The 13,599-nt window shown below is 55.8% G+C and overlaps 1 protein-coding gene across 1 annotated transcript; it reads right to left on the bottom strand.

Moving 5' to 3' along the window:
- Positions 1 to 8,937: 8,937 nt before the first annotated feature.
- On the bottom strand, positions 8,938 to 9,295 carry CGCS363_v001409 (uncharacterized protein; the record flags this gene model as incomplete). Its single annotated transcript, XM_036633258.1, has 2 exons — positions 8,938 to 8,992; positions 9,111 to 9,295. 2 exons carry the CDS (start codon positions 9,293 to 9,295, stop codon positions 8,938 to 8,940), a joined length of 240 nt encoding a protein of 79 aa, XP_036502199.1.
- Between the last annotated feature and the right edge of the window lie 4,304 nt (positions 9,296 to 13,599).

The raw sequence follows: 13,599 nt of genomic DNA, 5'->3' as shown, positions 1-13,599 counted from the left end.
TTGCTCTGACCGGGTGTCAAAAACGTCCGTTGTTGACAGCGCACGCGAGAGTTGTGAGTGTGGCCGGCGTGTTGGGTTTGGTCGGTTGTCTGTGACAAGCTTCACCTCAAGACTCGCAAGTGTCGTCCAGAAGAGAAAGCACTTCAGCGAACATCCGGGCCCTGGGGGCCGGACTGATGTTTCTTTTCGAGACAAGTCAAAGGGTGGCGCAGTCCGCAGCCCGCCGCCTCAACGGTCCTGCCAGAAAAATCTACAAGTTGCGACTGGCTGACGGATGTGACAAGTTGGCCCCCCCTTTTCTGCCAAATTCAAAGGAGGGGGGTGGGCGTGTGCGTGTGAGGGGTCCGATGGACAGGATGAGCAGCGAGATCCTGTACAAACCGTCCCATTTTGTGAGAGTGAAGGAAAAAGAAAGTATGAGGCTTCATCCCTGTCGGCGGGCGGATGATGAAGGCGAGAGGACCCGAACATCGACAGACGGTGGTTTGACAGCGGGTCATGAATATGCACGACATAACATCATAACGAGAATCTGTACGAGAGGCAAATCAGAAAACCGCTAACTCGAGGTTGAAGAAATACTGCAGATCCCGTTTGAGGGGCTGTCAAAGGTTTCTGCAGTCGAGAGACACATGTCGTTTTTTAACGTGCGTAAGCGTTGCGCTTGGTCCGGTCCCATGTTTTGATGTCTTTTTGGCTTTGAAATTGTGCTTTTGATGAGACGTCGTCGAAGGTTATGACGGAGTCAAGGCCCGCCGCTGTGCTGTCGTTGGGATTTCGCATTCTGGACTGAATGCGAGAACGGGATGCGATTCGCTCGCCAGAAATCGTGACAGGTGCTAGGATCCCCCCTGACACCACCCCCAGTTCAATTGAAGTTTTTTTTACGATTTTGACAGGACGCTTGGACCACATTAAGGCTGGGTTTTGGCACCGGGGGGTCGAGAGAGAGGAAGCGGGAAGCCTCGAGAGAAAAGGAGGGTGAAGTGAACTCTTGTCGTGATGGTTGGCCCTGCTGGGCCTGCTCTCCGTCTCCAAGGGCTCCCCCAGGGGCCCGATTGGCAGCCAAACGTCGGTTGGCCGGGATCAGATCAAGGCAAACGAGTGGAGAACAAGCAGCATTTTGGCACCGGTCGGACCTGCCTGTTCCGTTTCAGATGTCCGGAAGCAACGCCAGAAGATTGGCAATTGAGCACGGCTTCCGGGACCAGGTCTGCCGCGAGCCCAGTTTTGCCTGCGGTCATTGTCCGCGGGGCGGCTTGACAAGTTGCGAGTGGGTGAGATTCTGACGGGCCCCTGACTTCGGCCTCAGGGGCCGGGAATCCCAAGAGGCAGAGCCCTCTTTTGACTCCCCACGAATCCTTGTCAGTCACGCCAGTCTTGCGTCCAGAGTGATGACCGCTGCTCCCCTCTTCCTGGCTAATCCTTGGAGGAGACGGGGAACATGGTGTCGGCAGAGGGTATGTTTGGATGTTAAACCTCCTAGCCACTTTGCCACTCCACTCGAACCGACCTTGTCCGATCCATCAGCGTTGGATCTGTCGTCCCCTTGCGGCTGTCAAACTTGACAGATCCCCTTTGCAATTTTGGTGGGCGGTGGGGGAGCAGGAAATCGATGTGACTCCCATCGGCTGGGGGGGTTGAAGAATGGAGCCTTCGCCGGCCAGCGAGATTTGCCGTCAAAAAATGACTTCATAATGAGCCGAGATATCTCGTCAAAGTGTCCTCAGAGCAGCCTGCAGTGGAGTGTTAATATAGGTGGCTTTCCAATTATCTTTGCACGATTCTCCTGACTCTGCGTCGTGCGCTTGGATCTGGGCCTGGACCTCGCCTCCCTTCTATGTAGTCTGCAGCCCTGCGGTCGATCTTTGTCAAAACCCAAGATTTCGTCCATGATTGCAGTCCGTCAACATTACCGGCGACGGACGATGAAGTCAAGCAAAACATGCTTCTGCCCCTGTGGGTGTGAGGGATGTGGAAGGTGGTGATGGCAAGATTGGAGCCGCAGGCTGTCAACAAAGTCTGCTGCTCCTTTCTTTCCCCCTGTGGACACGCGCCCGATGTTACCGGCTGAAGAGCGCGCGGTCCTTTAGGCTTCAATCTTAGCCCAGGAACAATATTCCCCTGCGACGCTAATGCTGACCGTTGCTGTCACTCTGAAGGTTTGCAATTGACGTGCGGAGCGAAGGCGGCTGCAACGACTGACGTTGCCGACAACTCGACATTGCCGTTCCCAATTACACGAGAACTGTTCTGAATGGAACTACCGGTCGGTGGACCTCTTGATCTCCATCTGATATGTCTGTGTCACTTTCAGGACCCAGACGGGCCAGGGCGGTACTGTATCCAGCACGGCCGTCCCAACCGGCTGTGTTACTTAATAGGGAGCAGCTTGCGCGACGCGATACACAGGGCCGTGACAAGGGTCACCACTGCCGCCTTAAGATCCGATCTGGAGCTCCAGAAGGGGAAACCATTGTCACCGCCGTCACTTGTACCTCGCGAGCGACGGCCGTGGTCGTAAAGTATCCACTGAATTCCCAGAGCTATGGGATGGTCGGACAAGATGATTTGTCTTGATTGCATGTAGGGAGTCGAATATGGCATAGGGCTCATTTGGGTGATTGCAGCTCGTACGACGTGTCTGGATGCCTTTTGAGAGCACCTGTCACGGCCCCGGTGATGACCTGGCGTGCGGCGAGTCCCGGCTGGCTGGTGCATTGGTGTCGTCTGTGTATAACGTCGGGCCAGGGCTTGTCAGATCTTCCAACCACCGAGATTGGGTTGTTCTCGAAGGATGCATCCACCAATGACGAGTCAAGTTGACGAACCGTCAGATTAGAAAAGGTGTTTCCGAGTCTCCGACCTGTCCGAGCTTGATGATGTGGTGATGAGTTATGCAGTATAAGACCTGGATCACAACGAGAACCCTCAGTTGGAGGAGTGACATTGCGCGTTGTGGTGAGTCGACGACCCGTCATGGAGGCCCGACTATCATCGACCTGCATGTCCTGTGGGACGTCGGCCAAGGCCTGCATATGAGAAAGCAAACTCTGTTGATCATTGATCATGCCAGAACGCGCTGCATCTTGCGGCACGCCGCTAGAAAAGGACCTGTAAAAAGCAATTCTATCGGTCTTGCTCGCCGAACCCCAGGGTGAGCGAGGTACCTTGATCATGCCCTTCAAAGAGATTACCTGCGGACTTGTCAGGTTTGGGAATTGGAGGACGGGGTGTTGGCCGTTCAATGATTCAATCGTTGATGGACCCAGCTTTGTGGTCCAAAGATACGGCACCTGGCATGGCCAAGATGCAGATTCTCTGGACGGTGGCATTTTCCGTTGAACACAAAAGACATGCCTTACAGCTTGGATAGGGGTGCATAGGTGATTCGGTCGTGCCAGGCATCTCGTTGGCTGTGTACTGAGAGTTTCCTGGGCCTGGACTGAGGAGTAAGCGCATGCTCCTGTGTCATCGGGGACAATGAGGCCCGGTAACAGGCTACAACACGAGTGCTGGTGACACGCTGTTGCACACCTTGCGGTTGCACATTGGTCTGTCCGTTTGAGGAATCGTTGATGTGAAAACCCGTTGAATTGGTTTTTGAAGCCCGGGCGGGCTGAAATGGAGAGTGCATCGGGGACCCATGACACCTCCGTGCCCTGCGAAATCCAGGTGGCCTGGGTACCACAGACATACGTCTTCGTATGACCTTTTGCTTGCGCCTTCGCCATCACAAGCAACGGGTCTAGGTTCCTCGAAAACCCATCGAGGCAAAAGTACCGGCCCGGACACTCAACTCAATTTGAGTGGGCGGGTCATCATGGCCGTAACATGAGGTGCCAGGTCGGCGGAGTGCGGCTCACCCACATTTTGACAGGCAATGGGAAGATTGCGACTGCACGATCGATACGGATAACCTGGCCGTGATTAACTGGCGCGGCTCTCTTCCCCTTGGATCTTCAGGGTGGTCGATGGCGGTTGGTCTCTCCACGCAATAAGTATGCTGGATACGGTCCCCGGCCTTTCTACGCAGTAAAGGACCAAATCCCCGGAATTGTCAGCCAACCCACCAGTTCAAGAATCCTGGAGTTTGACAAGGCATTGGTGGCAGAAATTCTCTCCTGCTGGATGCGGCTTCGCGGCTGTCCCCCCACGCTTCAGCAGTGCCTGCGGCAAGTCGCACAGCTTTTCGTATGAAGACCGATGTTTTCCAATCATTCGCATACCACAACTGGGCTCGTGTTGAGGCGTCCCATCACCTGACCTTGGAACGGTTCACCGGTTCGGGGTGTTTCGGTAGCGAAGGACGGAGCCGGATCCGAGTCGAATCGAAACGTGGAGCAGCAAGATAACTGGGTCCGTGGAACCTAAGGAACCCTTGAAGGACCCCAGTTGGCGGGCTCTGCCGTCTCATCAATGGGAAGTCGTGCCCCTGCCTGCCCTGGTCTTCACAATGGAGATCCATTTGAAGGGAAACCCTCACGACGGGTAATCTTTGCTTAGTTGGGTGATTTTTGCGAATGTGATCCCTGCACATGCGGATGGGTGGGCCACCCAGCGATCTGGCAGACTGGACAGGCCTGGCATTCATCGAGAAAACGAGTCCCATTTCTTTTTTTCCATGCTTCGTGGAGCTGCGTGGAGCTGTCAAACGTACGATGCCATGTGTTGGTGCGCAATAACCTGGAGTTCGAATCCCCACTGCAACGATCCTGTCGTCGCCCTTTTGCAATGTAGGCCGGACATGCCGCTCAGCAGATAGATGCCAATCAGCACGTATTTTCGAAAACGGTCGGTGAAAACGCACGGCGAGCATAATATTGTGCGCCATCCGCCGGCATAACGATACGCAGCATCTGAGATACAATGCAAACAGATGAAGGGAGGCTGCAGCCAGTCGATCAAGTCTTCTGAAACATGAGGCGTTCAGGCGAACAGACGCTCCCACGCGATGTTTGTGTGTCTGTTCGGCCGGACTTGTTGACGGAGCTTCTATTTCTGTCGACTTGGTGGAAGGTAAACAACAACAATCAATCAAGCCATGTTGTCGCTGTTGATTAAGGTTTCTGGATGAACGTTCCTGACAGCAACCTGAAGCTTCGGAGGATGCTCTAGAGCCGGTGGACGACGACTAATGTGAAGAACCCCCGGAAGCAGTTCGGAGCCTCTCTCTTGTGGCACAAGGTATTTTTAGGGTTGCATCGTCGAGCGCGATATCCCCTGTCGCTGGTGGACATCCAGGACACTGACGGAGCTGGACCGTGTTGGTATGACAAGGCAGCCTCCACAGCAGCTCGAGCTCCCCTATTTGACCCTTGGGCTTTGACGAGCGGAGGTGGAAGATGCCGCCCGAGAGACAGAACCCAGGCGGGCGTCGTAGACGGGAGACAAAAGTGGTGACATGCAAGTTGACGGCGGTGACTTGGGTCGGAACAATATGCAGCGTCGGACGGGAAGCAAGATCGATTTGTGAACGACAGGCGGTTGTGATCGCGCATGCTGCTGTTGGCGTCTGCAGTGGCGCGCGATGCGATTCAAAATGCAGCTGCCGCGAGGGCCGCTGCGTCGGCGAGGCGAGCAGGCTGAGGGGATTCGGACGTGGTCCATAGAGACATCAGTGACGCCTTATGCTGTTTGCTCAACTTGACCGCAGCAGCAGGGCCAATCAGGCTGGAGAAGCGGCCGGGATGGGCGGACACACAGGCAAGCAATTTGGGGCCGTCAGTCGGCCAGGACGACGACTCGATTGGCATGATCGTCCTGTCCGTTCTGCAGGTGGGCATGTGCTCGGGCGCACAGGGCAGCGGGAGGGCATTGTGCAGTGCGCTTGTGCCTGCGGCTGGTGGATGTGATTGATTGACGGATTGATGATTGGTACTCCGCCGTGACGAAGACGGGTGCCGGGATCGCTCGGTGGCTGAGGCTCTGGAAGATTGGTCGAACTGTTCCAGCAAGATGACAGGAACTTGAAGATCCAAGGCGGTGTCCGGGGAGTATGATAGGCAGTATGAGGTTTAGCAGTTAGATTGGCCTTCCCCTGAGACGTCGTAGAAGATCCATGGACGTCTTCTCGACTCGGGGCTCGGTCCCCAGATCCTAATCATTATCGGCCCTTGTGTGTGTCAACGCGCAGCCCGTGGCGTCCAATCTCTGGACAGGTTTTACAGAATATCTGACCGGCCGATCTATTCCTTTCCTCAACGACGACAACGGCGGCGAGGTGGGAAGAAGATGCTCCTTCGAGTGCCCTTTGCCTTTCTTTCGTGGAGACCAGGGAACAAGGGTGGAGAGATTGAGAGAGGCAGCCTTGGGCGGGGGCTAGAGAGCTTGAGAACTCGGGCTGGCCCAAATTCGAAACGGCACTGAACAGTCGGTCAGTTCTGTGCGGTGAACCGGAAGCCAGCCGCGATTGACCGGTTGACGATGGCTGGAGGGAAGGATGTGCGTGGTGTGCACGCGCGTGCGTGAGGTATGTGTGTTTGTGTAGCGGAGACTCGCCCGTCTGTCAAGCAAGCTGGACAAGACGACAGGATAGCAGTTAGGGTCGAGTCCAGGCCAGGGCGGGGCGAGGGTTTGGCAAGGTCAGGGTCAAGGTGCAAGTACATACGAGTGCGAGCGAGCATCTCGTTCTTGGTAGGTATTCGTACATGGCGTCGAGAGTGTAGTTGCCGTGGATAGTTGTCCAGGGCCGGGACCGGGACCGGGACCAGGAGCAGGATGAGGAGTAGATTCTGGCCGCATGTGCATCATGTTTGCTGCGTCGGTCTATCACATCTCATATCGGGGGAGACGATGTTGTTGGCGGATATTCGCAGCAGTTGTCAAGTCCAAGTCTCTGGCACCGGCACCGGTGAAGGGCAGGAGGGAGGGGCGGGTGTGGAGGGCCAGCAAATGGGAGGCTTGGATCGGAAAAGGCTTCTCCGCCGCATCTCTTTGCTGGGGCGGCAGGGCCAATGGGAAGAGCCGACTGGCGGGAGTTGTCTCCCACTTCAGACCGATAGGCAGGCGTGAGGCTGCAGCATGTCCAGGGCAGAAGCTCTTCTTTCCATGGATGCATAAGGAGCTGGCACTTTGCTCTCGCTTGTGGCTTGCAGGCAAACGATTCAATCAATCCAATTCAAGTCAAGACAAATGCACAGTGGAGTTGGTCTGCTTACGCTGCTCCGTGCATGCCCATGCCATGCCTTGAGTAGCTAGGTAGTTGTTTATTTCTTTCTATTTTCCCCCCTTGGCGTGATAACTGACGCCCTCGTCACTTCAGAGAGCAGTGGCCAGAGAGACATTATCCGTAGCTGTTGCCTTAATATTCTGCAGTAGGTAAGGTAAGGGACTTTGGCGAGGTGGAAGGTGACTGACTGACCAATCACAGCAAGTCTCGTCAGTTGCTCCGACGGCACTTCAAGTAAGATTGCGCTTCTATTTTCTCCCCCTATCCGCCGCCGCAAAGCCATCGGGAGACGCCCGGGTGCCAAGTGACGTCTGGCGCGGGCCCCATGACGGACGACAGACGGCGTGCGGGACTCTCCAGGCTTGATCGCATCCCAGCTGTGTCAGGCTGCTGGGGCCGCTGTCGTTGGCTTCGTTGGCTTCGCGGGCGGTCCAGCCCATGCCCATGGAGGGAAATGCGAAGATTGAGGGCATCGCCAGACTGGTGCTAGCCTCGTCGACCTTGTCTGCTTGTGTCTTGGTTGATTCCAGTCTTGGGAATTGGGGGAGTCTGGCTATTTTTGGGCGGGGCAGGAGGAAAGAGCAACGAGGAAAGGCGGCTGGGCGGTGTCGTTGTTAGTGATGGTGGAAGCGTTTTGGCAGGTACAGGTGCGACAATAGCAGCAAGTGCAGACCACACCTTCCTTTAGTTGTAGCCAGTCTTGGAAGGACTAGATAGTTGCAGAGACACTTGGTGGCTCTTTCCCCTTCAATTTGCGCATCTCCGTACACGCCCAGAAAGCCCAACATTAGGTACCTACCTTGCCTAGGTACCTAAGGTGAGGTAAGGTAACAGCAACACTTTCATTGTAAGGTGCGTCGTCAACAAAAATCTTGCCCGCATATCCACCTCACCCAATCGCGCTACCGACCACCAACCAACCTTGCTCATCGGGACGCACATCTGGGGTTGATGCCCGTCGCAGTCCTCGACGGACGGGTGCAGATGCCATCTAATCACCTCGCATTTCGATCTGGTTTGAGCTGCATCTAATTACCACGCGGCATGTCTCTGACCGTCTGTCTGGCTTCCTGACTGGCTGCTGTATGCACCGTTTGCCAGATGCCAACCACCAACTAACCGGTCAGTGGGCAAGAGACAGTTGCAGTGCAGCAACTTGCCTTTGCGTCTGTCTTGCCTGTCTACATTGACAATACCTTAGGTTACCTATTATGCTGCTCGGCCTTGACCTCGGGCACACAGGCGCCAGCACGAGGCCGGGCTCGAGCATTGCATCGCAGCGTATCAAAGCACCCGCGTCCCTACCTTACCTACACCTATCACGCACCACACATCACGCATCTCGCATCACGCATCACGCATCATCACCCAACCCTTGCCAGTTCACTCAATCACCCCCAAGCAAGCCACAAGCCCCATGCCCACGGCTGACCCGGTGGCGATGGCGACGGCGATGGCGACGGCGATGGCCCTGGGGATGTGACGGATTGGCGACGGCCACCGCTACAGCGACCTTCCGATGCAGATGGCCACCGGTACAGTGCACCCCCGAGATCGATACAGACCCATGGCTGTGAGATCTAGGAAGGCAACCAAGTCGCAGCCTCCCGTCCAGCCCATCATCAACGGAAGCTTTCGGTAGCCAATCCCAGTCAACCATGGCAAACATTATCTTGTCTCCTTCCGAACGCCATAGACTTCAACCGCTATTCCCTCCCGATAGCAAGAGTCTGATTGGAGGACCAGACACTCTCGGTACCAGCCATCTAGCCAGCAGCAGCCCACCGGTGCAAGTCGAAGACCAACTGCGAGGCCAAGTATCTACGTACCCGCCACCATCACCGTCGTCAGTCATATGCACATCACCAGGCAGACTTCCGGACCCGCCCCGGTCTGTTGTGTACATACTCCAGACCAGGGTCGACAGACTTGTACGTACTCACTTGGGCTGCACACTTGGGCCACGCGCAAGCAGCAAACCTTCTCTGGCCTCGGGGCTGGAGACTTGGGACAGACCAAAGATCGACTGTCTAGCACAGATCCCGCGCGGACGTGCTCTGTTACTCGGAACTCTGCTGCGCTTGACTTCTTCGCCTGAAGACTCGCCGTGTTAGCCGCCAGCATGGCCCCAGGTGCCCTACGGTGCGCTGTCAGACCAGCCTTGGCTTCCCTCCGGCTCCAAACTAAGAGTCGAGAGGTAGAAAAAAAACTGCTATGCACAAGAACGCCACGATACAACTGCAAGACCAACCGTTGATTGGTAGCGTCCTCAGCTTGTCCCGACACACGGACTGGTGACCTGGTAGCAAGGGCCGCTCTCAGCACTGGAAGAGGCCGTCGTACTGCCGGAGGAATCGGTACCTGCAGTGGCTCGACAGTCCGGCTGATTGCTACCTGCCTACCTACCACCCTACCTACCTGAGCGTTCTGGCCAGCCCATTGTCATGCTGGCTGTTGCTAAGCTGCAGGCGGTCCAGCGCAGCAGAGCCTAGCGACTGGTAACCCGAATGACGCGAGTTGGTTCAAGGTTTGCAGATGTGACAAGATCGGCTTCGCACTGCTCTCCTACCTCACCTTACTTTATCAAACAAAACAACATTGACAAGGGGGAGGCCTCGATGGGAGTCCACAACGCCGCCTGGACCAGAAAGCGGTCGGGCTGCAGCATTTTCGACAGCAGCAGCATTCCGTCAGCCAGTCAGCGGCCACCGTACTCGAGGCTACTGGTAATCGAAACTGTCGACCCAAAGCGAGGGCACCAGCGTACGTGCAGTCGCTGCACGCTGTGCCTTTGGCGTGTCCCAGGAGCGGTTTCCAACTACGGGGTACCATAGTAGCTGCGACGTCCCAAATCAACGAGCAAAAGAAGACGCCCTCTCCTTGCTACCACGCACTCACACCAGCAAACCTCAGATGTCAAACTCGCGATACCACCGTGGCCCCTGGCGGGTCCTCCATCAGTCAGCACCCGGGCTTCCGTCTCTCCTTGTCTCCCACCCACCCTCCTTTGTGTGATGTGTGATGTGCACGCCGTTCCACGGAACCCCAACTCAACTTTCTTGGGGCGCAGCAACTTGAGGCGAGACTTGACAAGGAGCCCATCATGACAGATCCTGAGGAGCCAATCGCAATCAAGGCTGGCGTTTGACAACCTGAGCAATCCCATCTTGGTTCCGATCGACCTCAGATCAACCGTACCGTATACTGCCCCGAGCGACCAATCGCAATTATCGTTTCCCTAGATCTCGTCACGAACCTTCCAGTCTTTGGACCTGTCATGCACACACCTTGACCTGTTTCTGGGACCTGTCAAAGAATGGCGAGCAGAAGAATTATCGTGGGACCCCGGACAATGCTTTTCGAGGCAAGGATTCGCCACGGCCACCAGGGCAAAACATTGATGCTACTCGGAACATGCCACTTCCTTTCAGCCACAGGCCCAATCAATTGTGGTGCCGACCGGGGGCCACAGGATCACCGCGGTAGATCTGCGTTTTTGACAGCTCTCCCTCGCGCGGGCGGCTTCGGCTCCGGAGCGCGCTTGCCTGTGTTCCCTTGCGACGGACAACGAGAGAAGAGGCACTCGGCCCCTCCCTGGAACTCCCTGGAGTTGAGGCTTGCCTGTTAGGGCGCGCCTCCCATCTCCCCTCATTAGCCATGATTCCCCAAAATAAGCACGTCTACCAAAAGTTGAAACGGTAGTCAGCAAAGTCATGGCTTGAATGCCCTTAGTTCAGGCGACTGACTCGGCGGTTCTTCCGGCCGTGAAAGACTGCTGCTCGTTGACGAGATGGCTGTCGAATAAAGCATCCCGCCATCTCGGGAGCTGACAAAAAACGGGAGCCGCATGACATCGGGTACCTCGATGCTTTGCGGGGATGGAAGGGTGTTGGCGGGAAAGGGGAGGGACGAGGGGACGAAGGTTACATATGTCAAAGTTTGATCATCACCAATCGCAGAGCAGCAACTCTGCTCAAATGGACACCAGCCTTCATTTTGAATCAAGGCCTGCAAACACTTCCAGATAAGGCAAATGTCAGAACGATCCGATAACCAGACGTATGGCCCGTCAATGGTGGGAGCCGCAACGCACCGCATGCATCGCGCGCAACTCAACTCGTGTTCCAAAACACTCGGACGGAAGAAAAGCATCCAATGATGGTTGACGTTTCAGTCTACATCGATTGTCCTTGGGTCGAAGTGCCATGCCCTTTTTTTGTCGTCGTTGACAAGCACAGCCTCCGCCATCGAAGGTCGTGGTCGAAGCCTCAGAAGGACGTTCGACGCCTAGGAGGAGCAACCAACCAGCCAACCCTCGGACTCTGTATGGTTAGGAGGTTGTTGTTTTGAGCACGTCACAGATGTCAGCTGCAACCGGGCGACTGACGGGTGGCTTGAGAGGCGACAAGAGGAAGACGACAAGCAGAAGCAGAAAAAAAGGAAGAATGCCATTACTCTCCCAGTTTCTTGTCAGAAACAGAGTTGTTCGGCTCCGGTTCTTCAACCCAAGGCTTGGGACGGACGTCTGAATCGCGTTGTCTGCTCTCTCACTCGTCAGCGGTCTCGCGCGGCAATGTCAAATACTTGCAGGCCTGTAACGCTCGCGGACCTTATTCAGGTACTGACTGCACAAATCACGATACCTGAACAGCATTAGAATTGGGCTGAAGGGGGTGGGCGTGTCAGCGGCGGATGGCATAGCCGCTCTAGCGCACAACTCAACTCTGCTCTATTCGTACTTCTTCCCATCCAGGAGACTTCCGGACCCGCCTTGTTGTTTTGGGATGGCTGATGGACATCATTCGGGGGTGTGTGGATGGGATCGATGGCAGACAGGCAGGGGAGCGCCGTCACGTCAGGGCTGCCCTGGCTGGCCTTGCTGGCCCCCAGTCGCCCAGGTCCTGGCCTGGCTCTCACCCATCCGCCTAAACGTCGTCCGTCCATCCATCTACGTTATCCACGGGCACACGCCGTACACACCATACACACACATGCACACACTCTCTCACTTGCTCTCTTTCTCACACACACTCATACATTGGCGTACGGGCTCGAACCGGAACTTGAACAACCAGCAGCAAAAGCTGCACCCATTGCACTGACTGTAACACACCATCGGGCTATCTCTTAACTGGGGGTCCCGTTCCTGTCAACATGCCTCCAAGTCATGACATATTCGACGTACGCCCTATCAAGGTTGTCTCACTCCCTGACCATGTGCACGAAGAAGAAAACAACAGGGATTTGCAGAATCAACGGCGCCTCACCGAAGGCGAGCACGAGCGATGGATGCACTGCGTAAACATAGAAGGGGAAGAGAACGATGGCAGAATCGAACGCCCGAGAGCAATCCTAGGCATCATGGCTGGCTGGTGATCAGCTTCCCGAAGCCGCCACGTCCAGGGGTCACGGACGTCGAATCGGCCCAGTATGAACTTCAGGATAATTCAGGACTCTGCAAGCGTCTTCGAAAATAGATTTTTGAGCTCACGCGGAAGCCCGTCAAGGGCCTGAAGATTCGAGGGCGCCATCGTGGAAGGATAGGCATTCTGCCGGGCGACTGCATCGTGTTGCTGAAGATTCATCAAGGACTGAACCTGTTCGGTTTCCTGTTCGGAACGAACCCATACGGGCTTCGTTCTTGGATGCAATATGCCATGAATCCATCCCATATTGACCACATCTCCGGCTTCCCATGTCGCGGCGGCCAATACACTGCTTCTATGGGGCTCCCGTTGGGGAAATGACGGTCGAGTATCTGTACGGACACTGGCCTCTCTGTGGCCGACACCGTTACGTTGGGGGACTCGACGTGTGAACAAGGCCGCCAAGCCCGTCTGCCGTCAATTATTGTTTTTATGTCGGGTTGCACATCTTTATTTTGTCTGCTCCCTCTTGGTTGTCCTGTTTGCATATTTGACAATCCGTCAGTAGCCTAGTAGACCTTTTGGCGGCCAGAGCGTTGCAAAGGCTTGGCTTGGAAGGGTGAGATAACTTGACGCCAGCGCGCCAGTTGCATATGTAATGGCACGTTGGATAGTCAGTCGTTGGAGTAATGCAGCAGCGCCATTGAACATCTCCATACCCGCCGGCGCCCCCCTTCGGGCAATTTCATCTACATCACAACCGTCCTGGCCCGGGAGCAAGCCATCAGCAGCCCGGGGTGTAGTGTACAAAATGACCCCTGCCCACGGACACACAGCGGTTCCCTAGTGGCCCTTTTTCGTGTCACTGTTAGGCAGGCTAGTGCTTCTCCCATCTTTCCACTCTGCTTCTCGCATCCTGGTCGGCCTCGTCGAACAGACCCCTAATCCATGCCCCCCCCCTCCCCCCCGTGGTGCTGGACACATCCCAGTACCACCACGAGCCTAGCATATCAGTCCGTTGTCCGCCAGAGGCAGAGGGGGGGGGGGACGCCACTTGGGAGG

The sequence above is a fragment of the Colletotrichum siamense genome (genome assembly GCF_013390195.1).
Source record: "Colletotrichum siamense strain Cg363 chromosome Unknown KSG_Cg363_contig01, whole genome shotgun sequence".
NCBI classification, from domain to species: Eukaryota; Fungi; Ascomycota; class Sordariomycetes; order Glomerellales; family Glomerellaceae; genus Colletotrichum; species Colletotrichum siamense.
Note: the sequence above shows the minus strand (reverse complement) of the source record. Positions and strands in the feature narration are given on the sequence as shown.